The sequence below is a fragment of the Myxocyprinus asiaticus genome, chromosome 41 (genome assembly GCF_019703515.2).
Source record: "Myxocyprinus asiaticus isolate MX2 ecotype Aquarium Trade chromosome 41, UBuf_Myxa_2, whole genome shotgun sequence".
NCBI lineage: Eukaryota > Metazoa > Chordata > Actinopteri > Cypriniformes > Catostomidae > Myxocyprinus > Myxocyprinus asiaticus.
Window position 1 is genome coordinate 5,424,664 of NC_059384.1, and position 16,684 is coordinate 5,441,347.

Consider the following 16,684-nt stretch of genomic DNA (forward strand, 5'->3'; position numbering starts at 1 on the left):
TGCAAGTTGGAATTCATGGCGTGCTGAGTGACTCCAGCCAGGTCTCCTAAGCAACCAAATTGGCCCGGTTGCTAGGAAGGGTAGAGTCACATGGGGTAACCTCTTCGTGGTCGCGATTAGTGGTTCTCGCTCTCAATGGGGCGCATGGTAAGTTGTGCGTGGATCGCAGAGAGTAGCATGAGCCTCCACATGCTGTGAGTCTCCACGGTGTCATGCACAACGAGCCACGTGATAAGATGCGTGGATTGACTGTCTCAGAAGCGGAGGCAACTGAGACTTGTCCTCCGTCACCCGGATTGAGGTGAGCAACACCGCCACCATGAGGACCTACTAAGTAGTGGGAATTGGGCATTCCAAATTGGGGAGAAAACGGGATAAAAATAAAATAAAAATATAATATAAAATGGAACAAATGTTCACCTTTGCCCTCTTCCTCCGGTGGGCTGATAGTAATTCCCAGAACACTGGAGACAGAAAAGATTATAAATAATAATTGACATCTAAATATCATCTGTGGTCACTTTTCAATATTTAGATAAATAAAAGAATATAGGCCTAAATCAACAGCTGTAAGTTTTTATGTCTAAACTTACTCTGGTCCAATTTTCCCCTTTTCTGCTGGTGCTGTTGGACAGCATGGTGAAAATGAGTTCAAATCAAATTAGGAGCAAAAAAAAAAAGAATGCATGTAATATAATGCTAGTCTAAATAATGTTACCTATTAATCTTTTTATATAAAAAGACAATTAAAGACACAACATTGTTATATTCAAAAATAACTATTTAAAAAGTCGCATGATTCTGACTTCTCTATGTTCAATAACTAAACCACAAGTTTCTAACCAGGCTCCACGTCCAGTCGGGCTGTGTTGACCGACTGTCCAGCAGGGTTAGTGGCGATGCAGGTGTACATGCCGCTATGTTCTTTTCCCACTTCCATGAGAATTAGACTATGCTGACAGCCAGAGCTGGCCACCTTGTAGCCTGGGGTGTCTGCCTTGATCCACAAAACATCCTTCTCTGACACCTCCTTTAACCAGTTCACAGATGGGGTTGGGGAACCTTTGGAAGATATCGACATGTCATCACATTTAGGCTACACCTAATGTAATATACTAGAACATTTTGAATGCTGGGCTCTATTTCTCAAAATTCAGTTAAAATTGATGTGTAACACAATACCTTCCACTTTGACTGATAACGTTATACTTGCTCCCTGTTTCACCTTCTTGTTGCTGAACCTCTCCAGGAAGCGTGGTGGAACAAGTGGCACCTTTAAATCTGTTTGTGGCACAGAATATAATTGGCATACCAAAAGGCATGCATGCATAACCTTTCATATTAATCCTGAAAATTGCCTTGTAGTATAATAAAACTAGGCTAATACTGAAATCGCAAATCTAAACACACTGCATATGCATCAGTCCCATCATGTGGTGCAAGAATTCATAATCACATGTGGTGTATACAAGAATATGTGACATTACAGTTTACCTTTAATTCTTCCCCTTACAGGTACTGGGCGCTCTCCAGGACCTAATGAACAAAAATGTATTAAATAAATACACAAATTAAAATAAACAAATAGAAGTACATTTAGGTCTGTCTCTAATATAATAAAACAAAACAAAAACGTTTTTCTACAAATATGATAATTCAAACATACAAAGACCAATGCAAATGGCTAAAGCACACGGCAAACATACTTACCCAGTACATTCAGACGCGCTGAAGAGTAGGCAGAGCCAGCAGTGTTGCTGATGTACGCTGAATACTCTCCGGTGTCTTCGCGGTTAATTTCCAAAATCTCAAGACTGTGCTGATCTCTCTCGGTCATCAATAAAAGTCTGCTGGATGCTTGAAGTGGAGTCCCATCTTTAAACCAGTAAACCCTTGGTGTGGGAAATCCTGTACAAATGGTAGTGTTCAGTGTCATGGAATAAATAATACATGAAATAAACAGAAAAATTAATAAGATTGAATCTGAAATTAAATGGAATATGCATCCATGAAGAAAACAAATCTGACCTTTGACCCTAACGCTCATCTTGGCAATGGGTGCTCCAGGACTAAGGAAAAGATCATGTAGCTCATCCACAACCTGAGGAAGCTGCTCGTCCTCAGCCACTGATTCAAAAGCTTCTGTGTCCCTGTGCTCTGAGCTAGGATGTACAGCAAGAAAAAAAAAAAATCTATGTAGAACTAGCAATAAATAAGAGATTTGGTTTGGCAGGATCTGAGCAAAATCAATTGTAATAATTGACATGAGTCATAAAATCACACTAAAAAATATGGAATTAAATCTTACCTAGAAACATAGCCTTTAGCACTGACATAGGAAGACGTCTCTGTGGCATCAGCTGCTGTATCGTAGTCTGAGCTACATGACACTACAAAAATATGCGTGCTTGGGTCAATAATCAACAAACTGACACAATTTAGAATCTTAAATGTTAGGTTTATTTGACTTGAATCAATAATCAAATGACAAATAAAAAACAGCAGAAAACCATTGAGAGAACCTCTTCTTAGTGTTCTGAATAAGTATAAATAAATGTATAAATGTGTTGTAAATTCAACACAGTTGAGAATGTAAAAGTATATGCTGGATCTAAAGAAAGAAACAAAGCATTGACAATGCAAGCATCATTCTGACAATGCACGCACAGGCACATCCTTACTGTTCACCGATGCACTGTTAAAAGAAATTGCTATTTTATTTAAAACACTCTAATTTGTGACACAATTTCAATTTCAAGTTATATTGCTTTTTCTATATATTTTCAGCCAAGTTGCGAATTTGGAGGTTGAATAACACTTTCTTTTAACAGTGTACTCACTGTCCACCCTCAGCTCAGCCTTGCTGGAGGCGATGCCACTGTCATTTTCAGCCATGCATCGGTACACGCCCATATCCATAGGGAGCACGGCTGTTATGATCAACTGGTGATGGCCCTCTAGGTCTTCATTGATCATGTAGTGGTCATTCTCCTCCAGTAGCTTCCCATCCTTGAACCATCGCACAGTGGGATGGGGCGTGCCGATGATCACACAGTCAAAGCTGACAGGAAATCCGTCAGGAACGTCCTGGCTACGGAGCTCCGTCAGGAAGACAGGGGCTGCTGGGAGGTCGGTAGGTGATGGTCAAGATAAAAGGCGGGAGAGCAAACAAAACCGAAAGGAAAGAACATAGCAATACTTTTGAGGAGGAATGCAGAAGCAGGCAAAAACATGACATGCGGTAGCCTTTATGTTCACAAAGCAAGTCGTTCAACAATTATTTTTTAAATATCAAAAAAGCTGAAGGTGCTGTCCTGTTATGAAAAACATAACCAAGCATTTAAACATGCAAATTTACAAAGAACCGAACAATGGAGACAAGAACATTAATGGTAATCCAGTAAGTAAGTAAGAGTTGTCATACCAGGGACTCCGGTCAGGAAAGCAGGCATCGGTCTGTCCTGAGTTGGGGTTTGGGAGCCGTCTTGGTCAAAGCCCATCTTTGTGATACGTAGTTCTACCTTAGCACCTGCTTCTATGATGGCAGTTTCGATGGGCACTCCTTGATGGGTAAACATTTCCTGAAAGCGCTGGGAAGCCACTTGGGCTTCAGCATGGTTATCAAAGCGAATGTAAATATACAGATCGTCTTCCCGGTATGACTGTAGATTTGGTGGTGGTAAATCTCCTTCATCAGCACTCACAAAAGGTTCCTCCTCTAGATCTGGAGGAAGGCGGGTACGCAGAAGTCGCCGTAATCTCTTGCTCGCCTGTCGCAGGGACTCATCCATCTCACTTCCCGAGGAACTCTCAGCTTCACTATCTGCACTGTAACCCAAAGTAAGAGGTCGTCTTCCAGAAGATTCTCGCAGTGACCCTACAGTGACTTTCCCACTATGAGTGGTAACGCCAAACTTATTGGTGACCTCACAAGTATAGACACCTGTATCTTTGATTGTTGCAGCAGTCACCACTAAAGAGCAGGTGCCATCATTGTAGATGTCTATATGGTGGTGCTTGCCATCTGTTAAGGGTTCACCATCCTTCAGCCAGCGAACCTTCTCTGGCTTTCCTTCCACAATGCACTCTAGATGAATTGTCCCATTGGGCTCCTTAGTCTGATCTTTGAATACTTCTTTGAAGACTGGCCGCATATCCTTCCTGGCCTTATAACCTTTAAAGACTGCCTGAATCTTGACAGCAGCCTCCAGCAAGTCATCCCCTTTACTATCCTCCATGAGAGGCTCCACAGCTCTCTTTGTAACTGACTGCTCAGTCATCTGGAAGTGCTCATACAGTTTCTTGGAGGCGATGGTCTCAGCCTGACTTTCCATAGTCAGGGAGGACTTGCTGCTTTTCTTAAGGTAAGACACCAGACTTGTCCCACTGAGAGATTCTTCATCAGAGCTGGTGTATAGATTTGGCTCTGCTGTAATTTTGGGAACTGGCTCAACAAGACTATCTTTCTCTTTCACTTCCTTTTCAGGTACTTTGCCCTCCAAGCTTTGTGCCTTCTCTTTTCCATCTTCTTCTGGCAACTCTGAGATCGAATCTAATGTGGGCTCCCGGCTCATTCTTCGTTTCTTGGCCACTGCTTCCCAGAGAGCATGTAAATCTCCTTCAGAGGCAGCCTCAGAAGGTAGTTTGGGTTGGCTGCCCACGTCCTGAGAAAGTGTTGTGCCATCTCCTGTAACCAGGGAGCCACCATATATCAGTCTCACTCATGCATTGGGTGTACGCACAAGAAGTATTTACATGTTTGTAAAATAATCTAGTTAAACATGTATAAGGTTGATATTGAAAGAGATGAAAAAAGTGTTTTTGTAACAGCAATTTATATGTAATGTAACTTAAGTAATTATCGGATGAATAACCTAACAAAATATGAAACAAACATAGAAGAGGTACAAATAATTAAATAAATACATTTCATCTTTAACCAGAATATTATTTAAGTTCCAAATTTGTCTGTCAATGCACATGAACAAATACATGTATTGAGACAAAGTACAAATAAAGTAACAGTTGTAGTAACAAACAAAGATAGTACAATACTAATTTGACATGACAGGAATATTGACATGCAAATTACTGTACAGTAAATGAAGTGAAGTAGTTGGAAAGAGACAGAAAATTATATGAAGTAGCTTGACCACACACAACTATATGGATACAGTAATCTAATAACGAAGGAGGTCATACTGTAAAGTGGAACAGCCCCAAACATCTTGACCAAGACATGCACAAAAGATTATTTCCACACAAAAAGTAGACAAAGCACACTGATAGTGAGTTAGATATGAGATTAAGCAAAGTAAAGTACCTTCGAGATTGAGGCTTACTGAAGTCTCTGCCTTCTCTGAGGCTACACAAGAATAGACACCCTGGTCTGTAGACTGGAAATCCTTTATGAGCAAAACTTGGCTCTTGCCCTCTGTTACTACTTGGTACTTGACCCCAACTTCTATCTCTCTGTTGTCCTTCAACCATGTGACTGATTTACTCTCGGCAGAAAACTCACATTCCAAACGCACCATCTTTCCTTTTTGGAGCTCAGAGCTGCTTAAGGTTTTGGTCACGGTCATTGGTGCATCTGAAGACCAAAGGTCAATTCAAAGAATAATAGATGAAATGAAGAGGAATTCAACAAGAACAAACAACACTCCTTTAACTATTATTAAATACTACAAAAACTAGTTTTTGGGCAATTTTGGGCAAGCTGCTAATAGCAAGCCTTCTATATAGACTCATTTAAATGCAGTTGGGTTAGATGAGCATACATTTAAACAATACTAAGTGAAACATTTGGTTCTGCATGCACTATAAGCATCAACTTACCGAGCGTCACGGTTTGAGGAAGCTGGACAGGCTCTCCAATGCCAGCTCGGTTCATGGCTGCCACTCTGAACCTGTAACCTGCCCCAGGGATGAGGTTCTCCACCAGAAATTCAGTATTGCACACTGGTTCTGTGTGGCAAGGCAGCCAGAGTATACTGTCCACTAGACGCATCTCCACACGGTAACCCAGGATTGGGCTTCCCCCATCATTGAGAGGCGTGAACCAAGACAGGGTGACAAACGTTGTTCCTTTATTGACCACCTCTGGGTCTTCTGGGGGATCTGGCACAGCTAAAAAATATTAAGACAAAGAAAACGGTCAGTAGAAATTATAGAACATTGTAAGCAATAAATTAGGAACAGAATAATATTTTTCCAAAATGACCCTTACTAATTGTTATGAGTTTGGCCATTGATAAGGCATCCCGAGCTGCAAAAGTGATTTCCTGTGTGGGCTGAGCTTTGGCTTTCTTCAAGATGAGGCTGTATGAAGAGCCACTGGTTCTTATGACCCAGTGGTCATCTCGTTGAAGTTCAACACCATTGGCATACCATGTCACCTCACTCTCTGGCACAGCTTCATTCAAAACACAAGTGAACTCCACTTGCTCTCCTGCAATAGCTGTCTTGTCTTCTAAAGGCTTAACCACTTCCAGTTGCCAGGCTACAAAATACATTCATAATATACAAATATGTGATGAAACAGAAGCATAATATGCTAGTAAATACAGTAAATAAAGATATAACATTTAAAATAGAAAATAAACTTGATTGTTATTACAAACACAATCTTGGTGGTGTGTACCACTGGCCTATAAAACTTAAACTGACAGTTTTCTTTCATTGAAGACAATGTAGCAGTAAAAATACAATTACATTTTAAAGTTATATAACTTACTGATAATGAAAGAGATATGCCATACCTTTGACAGACAGAAGGGCAGTAGTTGATGCTGTACCAGCTTGGAATGTAATCCTTGTGTTTTCACAAGGATGCAAGTCCTTTAGAAGCAGAAGATGCCGCCAGCCATTCTCAAAGGAAACTATCTCCACATTTTCAGACTCCTTCAGAGGCTTGCCATCGATTAGCCAGCAGCAGTCTTTCATTTCAGGACGAGAAAGGGAGCATTCAAAAAGGGCTTCCCCACCATTAATGGTCTCCACGTTACTTAGCTCTTGGAGAATGGCAATGGGTTTCGCTGCAAGAGAGAGAGAGAAAGAACTGAAAATGCATGCAAACCCACTGAGCAGTACAGTGACTTCCACTGAATCAGCAGCATTAATGCATCAATACACAATTAACGATTCTGCCAACTTTTCACTAGCATAAAGCATTTAGTAGCATAACAAGCAAGTGTAGACATGCTTAAAGCACATGATGTTTACTGCATAGCCAACGTAGTTTTTTAAGTCTAAGACCAGATGATGTCACTAAATGACACGCAGATTCTCTTTTTGGCTGCAGGTGCGCTCACCTTGCACCCTTAGGTGCGCCACAACAGAGGTTCCTTCTGCCTCACAGGAGTACGTTCCCCCATCCTGGGGCTCCACACAGCTAATGTACAACCGTGCAACAGTCCAGTCCTGTTCCACTATTACCCTGCGACCATCTGCTTGTACAGGTATGCCGTTTTTCTTCCAGATAGCCTTGACTGGCCTGGAATACTGACAGATGAACTCTGCAGGCTGGTTCTCTCCTACATGTTGGTCCTCCATGGCACTGACCACCTCCACATTGGGATCTATAGAGGGTAGGTGGTGGGGATAAGTAATATTGGGCTTACAAAACCCCAGTGCACTTTGGAGTAGAGTTCTTTAACTCAAACATCTTTCAGCCAATGGGTGGTATTCAGACATACAGTATTTGCAACTGAAATACAAGCCTGGTGCTTTTCTCAGTTCAAAACTGACTATGTTTTACAACCTTGTTATCTCAGCCAATGCTGCAGCTGTTTCTCTTTCAATTAAAAATTGAAATGTATTGCCTTTAGGGTATTGGTCAGACAGGAAGTGTGATAAGTATGTCAACTTTTTCTTCTCTACTCCAAACTGACCAAGGACCAAATCAATTACAACCAAGGCTACAACCAATTAGCCAACAGAGGACTAGTTGCAATATCATGTCAAACTGAGGCCATATCCTGTAAAAAGTGCACTGAGTGTGCAGCACATGGAAAAACATTCACATGGTGAAGGTTGTCGAGCATACATTGGTCTGACTGAGAATGCATATAACTGAAATCAAGACCATTATGCCATTTACCTGAAATGTTAAAATGCCACTGATTTGTTTGTTCAGTGTTGAAGTGCAGCAAAGATTACAATGCTGAAAAAACTACTCTCTCAGCATTGTTTGTTTTCAGAATGTTTGAAGTTCTGATAAATGGCCATTTAAAAGATTGCTTGTACATTTTGACTAAAATGTTTTAGTGTATAAATACAAAAAATAGTAATGTTAGCCACACTATAGATAATGTCTATATACAAGACCAACATAAGTGTACTACTATAAGAATTATTATGCTAATTTAGTAATTAGCAAGCCATGATACAGCAGCCACATCAATTACTGATTTAGGTTAGAAATGCATGGCACACGGACTACATGCATCCATGAATTTCCATAAAAAATATTTTTGTTGTTGTTTTAAACTGGCTTCCTGTGTACTAACAAAAGCTACAAATTCCCTTGCCAACCAGGTTCATAATAAGTTGTAGCACCAACGTACAAGTTGTAAAGATGCGCAATTATGAACCCAAATTATATTTTATTTTGTGTGATGACATTCTAATAATAAAGGATCTTGGAGGCTAACACAAAGATTCAGATCCAGGCATGGGTGATCAAAAAACGGATGAGTAAGATACGAAAATCTTGTTCTATATCCATTGTGTAACTGAGCATGCCACTCAACCACAGGTTGCTCCAGGGGGCCTGACAGTGCAAAGACGTGCAATGAGCATAAGAGTAGTCTTTGCACAAAAACGATCCTCTTTGAATGCCTAAAGGGAATTTAGGAAATTCATGGACACAAAAGTAGTCCAGTGATCTCTTCCTGCCAAGCCTTTAGTGGAATGCTTTCAGTCTCCTCAGCCCTTGCACCTTATCTAGTACCTTTCACTAACAGCTTGGCGGAGGACGTCAGGCCACCTGTTTTAAACAGGACTGTGCCTGAGTCATTGGGAGAAAGGTTCCTTAGGGTGAGGGTGTGGAGGTGATCTTCATTAACACTTATTTCACTGAAGGTACTGTTTTCCAAACGAGTGCCATCAAGCCACCACTGAACTCTGCCTTTGGCACGGCGAGAGAGCTGGCAGGAGAAAATTGCCTGTTCGCCCACAAACACATCTGTGTTCTTTATACCCAACACTATGAAGACCTCAGTCTCTGCATAGACCAAACACAGATACCCTTAGATGCCTTAAAATAATCATATATTTATGATGCTTCTAAAACATCATAATCATTTTATGAGTGTATACAGTGTGTGTAAGGGTATGATTTAAATATGCTATTTGATTATGATACGTATAAAAATATGATCAACCTTATAGTAATTCTGAGCATAACCCTCAACCCATTTAGGACAATCTCATCCACTTAAAACCAAAGAGGTATTTTAATATTAATATACAAATCAGACAGATTTAAGAGTGATATTTGATACCTTGCACTGTGACTGATGCTGTGGTCAACTGGGTTCCAGCATCACACGTGTAGTAGCCATTGTCTTCTGGTTCCAAATCGTGAATATGGAGCTCCAGTACACATCCTTCCTGTTTCATCTCATATTTTCTACTGGGTTGGAGCACCACTCCACCCTTTCTCCACTCTACACTTACACTTGGCTTAGAGAGCTCACAGCGCAAGATGATACTATCTCCCTCAGTTGCCTTCTGGTTCTCTAATTCCTTGCAGAAGAATACAGGTAGCCCTGATGATGGAGATTAGAAAAGAAGATACAAGAATGTAAATGCCTGATTTTCAAAGGCTGGTGAAACCTCATGAACTGCTGGGCTGTGAAGGTATCACAATCTTCTTTTTTCCAAAAAACTTTCAAAGAGAATCAAATTGGGCCTTTCTGGGACCCATTTGCATTCTGTTTATCTTTAGGCATCCAAAATGTTGATACATTTAAAACAACAAATAGGCCTACAAACCAGTTTACCTTTTACAGTAATGGTGGCGCAGCTTTCTGCATCTTTGGTTTTGCATGAATAAAGTCCTGCATCCCCTTCTTCCACCCTAAGAATACGAAGCTGGTGGACAGCTCTGTCCTTGTAGAGCAGATACCTGCCCCCTGCATTTATCATCTTCTCATCTCTGTACCATTCAACAGAGGCCTCAGGGTCGGAAGTCATGCAGGACAGTGTCACTGTTTGACCTTCTTTGGCAGTTATGTCCAGAGGCTTCTCTAAAAATACGACTGTGGACAGGAGAAACCCAAGCCAAAGTGCTGTCACTTAGACAATCAAAGCCAATGAATATTTAGCTCACCTATGATGGTAATTTAAAAAAGAGCTTTAAGCCTAGAGTATGCCTGTTTTTCTGCCTGCCGTTCCATCTTGTGCACAATTGCGTGTTCTAGCCATTCAAAGTTTACTCTGTTGACCGTCAGCCAATACGAATGTGTTCAACGCATGCACGCCATGACTGCTTTGTGACATTCTTTAGTACAGTCAACTCCAGGAACATGCGCAGACGATGCACACAGGGATGCATGGTTACAAACAGGGCCGACCGTGGGTTTGTGGGGCCCAAGGCGAAAATGGGCCCCCCGGAGTGAAAATTGTCATAACTTTAAAACATCAATAGAAGCAATGCAAACGTGATGAGCAGTTGTTTTTTAGTAGAAAGCACCAAGAAAGAAGCATTATATTGTATAGCTCGGTAGATGACAAATAACGTGTCCAATATTTTTTCCCAACATGAAGATGTTAGGTTAAAATGTACATGCATGCATAAGGGAATATGTGTGTTTTATGTGCTGTGACAAGTCACCATTTTATTGCCTTATTTTGATCACCTGTCAACCTTTTTCATGAAGTACAAATAAACCAATGTCTCAATTAATATGAGGTCATGGAAACTGCAAGTATGATAATTACTGGGTAACATTTTACAACAAGGTTTGCATTAGGTATCATTAACAATTTATAATACAATTTTACAGCATTTATTAATCTTGGCTAATGTCAATTTACTGTATAAAAATACAATTGTTTATTGTTTGTTCATGTTAGTCCATATTGTATTAACTATTGTTAACTTATACAAATTTTAATGTTAATAATGGACTAGTATAAGTAGAAATTAACATTAACTAAGATTATTAAGTATTGTTCATTGTTAGTTCGTGTTAACTAATGGACAGTAGTTCACTAATGTTAACAAATACAACCATAAGTGTTACCCATTAAAGTAATAAAAAATAAGGAAATGCTGTTTAAAATAGTTTTAGATAGTTTTATTAGTATAGGACACTGCTGACAATGCTTGACATTCAATTTCCACTACCACATACAGTTGAAGTCAGAAGTTTACAAATACATTTAAACTCAGTTTTTCACAATTCCTGACATTTAATTGTTGAAAACATTCCTTGTCTTAGGACAGATAGGATCACTACTTTATTTTAAGAATGTGAAATGTCTAAAATGAATAATAGTAGAGAGAATGATTTCAGCTTTTATTTCTTTCATCACATTCCCAGTGGGTCAGAAGTTTACATACACTTTGTTAGTATTTGGTAGCATTGCCTTTAAATTGTTTAACTTGGGTCAAACGTTTTGGGTAGCCTTCCACAAGCTTCTCACAATAAGTTTCTGGAATTTTGGCCCATTCCTCCAGACAGAACTGGTGTAACTGAGTCAGGTTTGTAGGCCTCCTTGCTCGCACACACTTTTTCAGTTCTGCCCACAAATATTCTGATGGATTGAAGTCAGGGCTTTGTGATGGCCACTCCAATACCTTGACTTTATTGTCCTTAAGCCATTTTGCCACAACTTTGGAGGTATGATTGGGGTCATTGTCCATTTGGAAGACCCATTTGCGACCGAGCTTTAACTTCATGGCTGAAGTCTTGAGATGTTGCTTCAATATATCCACATCATTTTCCTTCCTCATGATGCCATCTATTTTGTGAAGTGCACCAGTCCCTCCTGCAGCAAAGCACCCCCACAACATGATGCTGCCACCCCCATGCTTCACGGTTGGGATGGTGTTCTTCGGCTTGCAAGCCTCACCCTTTTTCCTCCAAACATAATGATGGTCATTATGGCCAAACAGTTACATTTTTGTTTCATCAGACCAGAGGACATTTCTCCAAAATGTAAGATCTTTGTCCACCTGTGCACTTGCAAACTGTAGTCGGGCTTTTTTATGGTGGTTTTGGAGCTGTGACTTCTTCCTTGCTGAGCAGCCTTTCAGGTTATGTCGATATAGGACTTGTTTTACTGTGGATATAGATACTTGTCAACCTGTTTCCTCCAGCATCTTCAGAAGGTCCTTTGCCGTTGTTCTGGGATTGATTTGCACTTTTCGCACCAAACTACGTTCATCTCTAGGACACAGAATGCATCTCATGGTGTTTACACTTGCGTACAATTTTTTAGTACAGATGATTTAGTACATACCTTCAGGCATTTGTAAATTGCTCCCAAGGATGAACCAGGCTTGTGGAGGTCCACAAATTTTTTTTTTTTCTGAGGTCTTGGCTGATTTCTTTTGATTTTCCCATGATGTCAAGCAAAGAGGCACTGAGTTTGAAGGTATGCCTTTAAACACATCCAAATGTACACCTCCAATTCAGCACACCTCCTATCAGAAGCTAATTGGCTAACTGTCTAAAGGCATGACATAATTTTCTGGACTTTTCCAAGCTGCTTAAAGGCACAGTTAACTTAGAACTTAGTGTATGTAAACTTCTGACCCACTGAAATTGTGATATAGTCAATTAAATGTGGAACAGTCTTTTTGTTAGAAAAATTACTTGTGTCACGCACAAAGTAGATGTCCTAAACAACTTGCCAAAACTATAGTTTGATAATATTAAATCTGTGGAGTGGTTAAAAAATTTGATTTAATGACTTCAACCTAAGCGTATGTGTAAATGTTTAGGGGAAGTGACCCAATTAAGCCCACCCAAATGTTAACAGCCTTCCAATAAAATGAGTATTAAATAAAAGATTAATCTCTCATCTAAACACTCATGTTATGTTTTGTGATAAACTGACAAAATTAAGTGACTTTATTTAACTGCAAACGTGAAAAGTCTGGAGTAGGCTTATAAGGAACATATGTACCATTTAAGCCCACATGTATTCTTAATAAGCCCACTAACCTTTTAAAAATGTAAATGCTTCACATTTTACTAAATAATCACCTCAATTTTGATTATTTTTGTAGATTTAGACCTCAAACATCATAACCAGTAAATTAAATCTTTAATTTCTGAATCTGACAGTCCTTATAATTTTGTTCTCTGTCTTTTCATTTTGACAAGGTGTTCAGTTTAATATGAGGTTCAATGGGTTATTTGCTCAGTGGGCTTATTAGGAACAATAGGGGTCAGTGGAAAATAAACCTCAATAATTTAAAGTAGAGTCAAGGTAAACACATCATATATTTTTTTTCATGCATAAAAAACACTATATAGAGCAACATAGAGCATGTTTGTTATTGTTGTTTAAACAAATAAAATCATTAGACTGCTTTTAAGTTTTGAGGAAACAGGCTTTTCAAAGGATCTGTTCCTTATAAACCCACATGAAAACAAAGTTATATTTCTGGATTATAATTATAGACAGAGCACTAAATCTTATTTGAGCTCAAGAAGCTTCTTAAATATTTTCATTTAATGTGTATATCACAGCTTTTATTCATTTATTTTCTTTTACTGCATCTATCTTTGTGAGCATCACTCAGGCAGTGTCTTGCACTAGCTCCAGAAACTTTTCAAATACAAAGTATTGCTGTTAAATACAAAGAAAATGGTGGAATTATGTATAAACAAAATTACATATTTTAAATAAGGCCTTTAAACACAACCTCAAAATATATATTTGTAAACAAATGTAAAGAATAAACACATACCTCTAGATAGCAGAGATCTTTGCAGATAGGATGGTTTGGTTATTTTCCAGATTAATTGCTAATATTGCATCTGTATAACGACAGAGTCTGAATTTCTTCCCCAGATTATTCTTGAGAAAACATGAAAAGCCCTAATGATTTGTCAAGCGCTGTTTCTGCTATCCTTTACACAAAATAAGCCTCAAAGACTCAAATAGCCACAAAGAAATATTTTTCATAACTTATTTCCTGCGTTTCTGTCAGGCGTGCATGCTCAATATTCAGCAAGGTGTGTGATCTGTGTCTAATAATACTGTGAAAAGAAGCCGCGCTCCAGTTCCCAGCAATGCTTTGCATTATGAATAAATTGTCACGGTCATGTCACTCTGTCAGTCTGGGTTTTTGTCTGACAGGACCGTGGCCCTCTGCCCCAGCCTGGACACCTTTTTCCCCTACGGGATAGTTTATGTTTGTTTTCCCCCTTGTGGGAGTTTGGTTTGTTTTTTGATTTATTTTGTATGAATAAATTCCCTGTTTATTTTCATCTCTGCGTTTGGGTCCTGCCTCTGCATTCCGTGACATAAATTATGCAGATTAGTGTGTACTGCTTAGCTTTATTTCTTGTCGATTTTAGATACACTGCTCTTATTTTATTTGTTGTAACTTTCAGTTATTTGTCTTTTTGTGATTATTCAGAGCTCATTTTATACTTAATATGTTGTTTTTAGTTTTCACCATAATTGTAATTTGGATGTTAAATCATCAGGTCTACACGTGTTGCAGTTCTCCTGAGTGTGTGCGCTATAGAAACCATTGGATTATGGACAATTTCAAAATAAAAGTCATAAATATTTCTTCATCTTATGACTTGTTCATTTACTTTGCACGTTCGCGCATTTGCAGGTCCCCCCCAGGCACGTCGGGGCCCTAGGTGACCACCTGTTTCACCTGTAGGACGGGCCGGCCCTGGTTACAAAAATTATGCTGTTCCGACAGAGTCTGCATGGACCCTGCTAATGACAAAATTTACGTCACATACACTATGCAAAACAAGTAGCGGCAAACAGACAAACCGAAGCGTACTTTTTGTTTTACTTTATATGAACCAAACGTGAACTGACTATTTAAAAAGGAGAGAAGTGAGAGCCTTGATGTCCAAGTGCTAAAACAATTTAACAAAAGTTGACCCTAAATTCTCTTCCTCAAAACACAAGATACTGGAGTGTAGTTAACGAATGGCCAAAGCAAATGGAATGAGAGCAACCAGAAGCCATGTGTTACTGCACAAAATTAGTGCCACTGGTGAACACTGATAGCCAATAGTGATCCTTTACCTTTCGGTTTCTCCTGCACCATCAAGTAGGCAATGCTCTTCTCATGGCCAACCACAAAGGCTACATCACCTGAATCATCTGGTGTGACCATTTTCAGCACAAGGCTATGTTCCCTCCCTTGGCAGCTGATCTGATTCAAGTCATTGTTTTGAAGGTGGTTGGAGCCGAGCCACCACTCGACATTTGTAACCCCTGTACAAGACACTTCACACTGGAAGATAGCATCCTCGCCCGTTATCACAGTCACATCCTTTAATTCTCGTGTGATTTTTACACATTCTGGGGATGGATGGAAGGAAGGTGATGAAAGGGACCATTGAGGCTCTTCCAAATAGTAAAACTATCTAAATATCCAACTACCAATCCCTGCCTATCTACCAGATGTGAATTAGAATTTGAGAGGATGTATTAATTGACTTTTTTTCCTCCAGACAGTTGTAATTTATCATAATAAGATTGGGATTTTAATGTGACATTGCACAGTTAAATCCCAAAATAGAGGAGAGTATTATGCTATATCTTCTTTAGTTCACTGATGTTTTACTTTACATAGTGTATTCTGATTACTTGGATTATGCCAAACATAGCAGCTAACAACATAACTATCTAAAACACTTTATGTACTGTATACATAATTTGGGATGCCCAGAGATGTATATATGTATGTTTTCTCTCCACAGAGGAACAATGTGAAATGTGCAAACATTGAGAAATACATCAAGACAGAGGAGCCCATCTCTAAAGAAGGATCAAGCTAACTACCTTTGACGGTCAGTGTGGCTTTGGTTTGTTTGTCTCCTGCTTCACATATGTACTCTCCACCATCTTCCACTGATATCTTATGGACCACCAAGATTTGGATTGTGCCATCCCTCTTTATAGAATACTTCTTTCCATTAGATAGGACATGTGTGCCCTTCTTCCAGATCACATTGTCATCAGGGATGGAGGTCTCGCAACTTAATGAAGCATCTTCCCCCTCTGTGACTTTTTGGCTTGTCAACTCCTTTGCAAATGATAGCACTGGGATTGCTGGGAGGAAACATTGAAATAGAGACTATAGAACAAATTCTAAGATGTGCAACACCCCAAACATGCATATTAAAAGATCATGAGGTGCTAACAAAAATGTTGGCAGTCAGAAAAAAGGTAAACATAACCTTGATGTGCTTGAATCAGATATCCAAAACTTTTTGCAGTACTTAGCAGTACTTTTTGCTGTTATAGTTCATATTCATTTAAAGCAAAACCAAAATACAGAATGATCAACTTTAAAAAAATAAATAAACTTAGGTCAAAATTAGGTTATTCTTTTACATCTAAACTCAGTCTTAATAATTCAATGAAAATAATAAAGCTCAATTTCCATACTATCAATGGTCTGGATAAAACAAGTTATAATTGACAAGTCAAGACAAGACATATAATTCACGTGCAT

The 16,684-nt window shown here is 39.2% G+C and overlaps 1 protein-coding gene across 1 annotated transcript in view; it reads right to left on the reverse strand.

The window, feature by feature from the left end:
- LOC127431531 (obscurin-like) overlaps positions 1-16,684 on the reverse strand; it is a 70,461-nt gene that overhangs the window by 16,911 nt on the left and 36,866 nt on the right. The window contains 20 exon segments of the mRNA XM_051681978.1: positions 421-464; positions 594-624; positions 844-1,062; positions 1,183-1,281; positions 1,495-1,536; positions 1,711-1,908; positions 2,029-2,162; positions 2,309-2,390; positions 2,841-3,122; positions 3,425-4,687; positions 5,324-5,593; positions 5,839-6,129; positions 6,230-6,502; positions 6,762-7,037; positions 7,314-7,580; positions 8,954-9,226; positions 9,507-9,773; positions 10,008-10,265; positions 15,247-15,525; positions 16,009-16,278. Coding sequence (XP_051537938.1) covers positions 421-464; positions 594-624; positions 844-1,062; positions 1,183-1,281; positions 1,495-1,536; positions 1,711-1,908; positions 2,029-2,162; positions 2,309-2,390; positions 2,841-3,122; positions 3,425-4,687; positions 5,324-5,593; positions 5,839-6,129; positions 6,230-6,502; positions 6,762-7,037; positions 7,314-7,580; positions 8,954-9,226; positions 9,507-9,773; positions 10,008-10,265; positions 15,247-15,525; positions 16,009-16,278 — 5,118 coding nt within the window.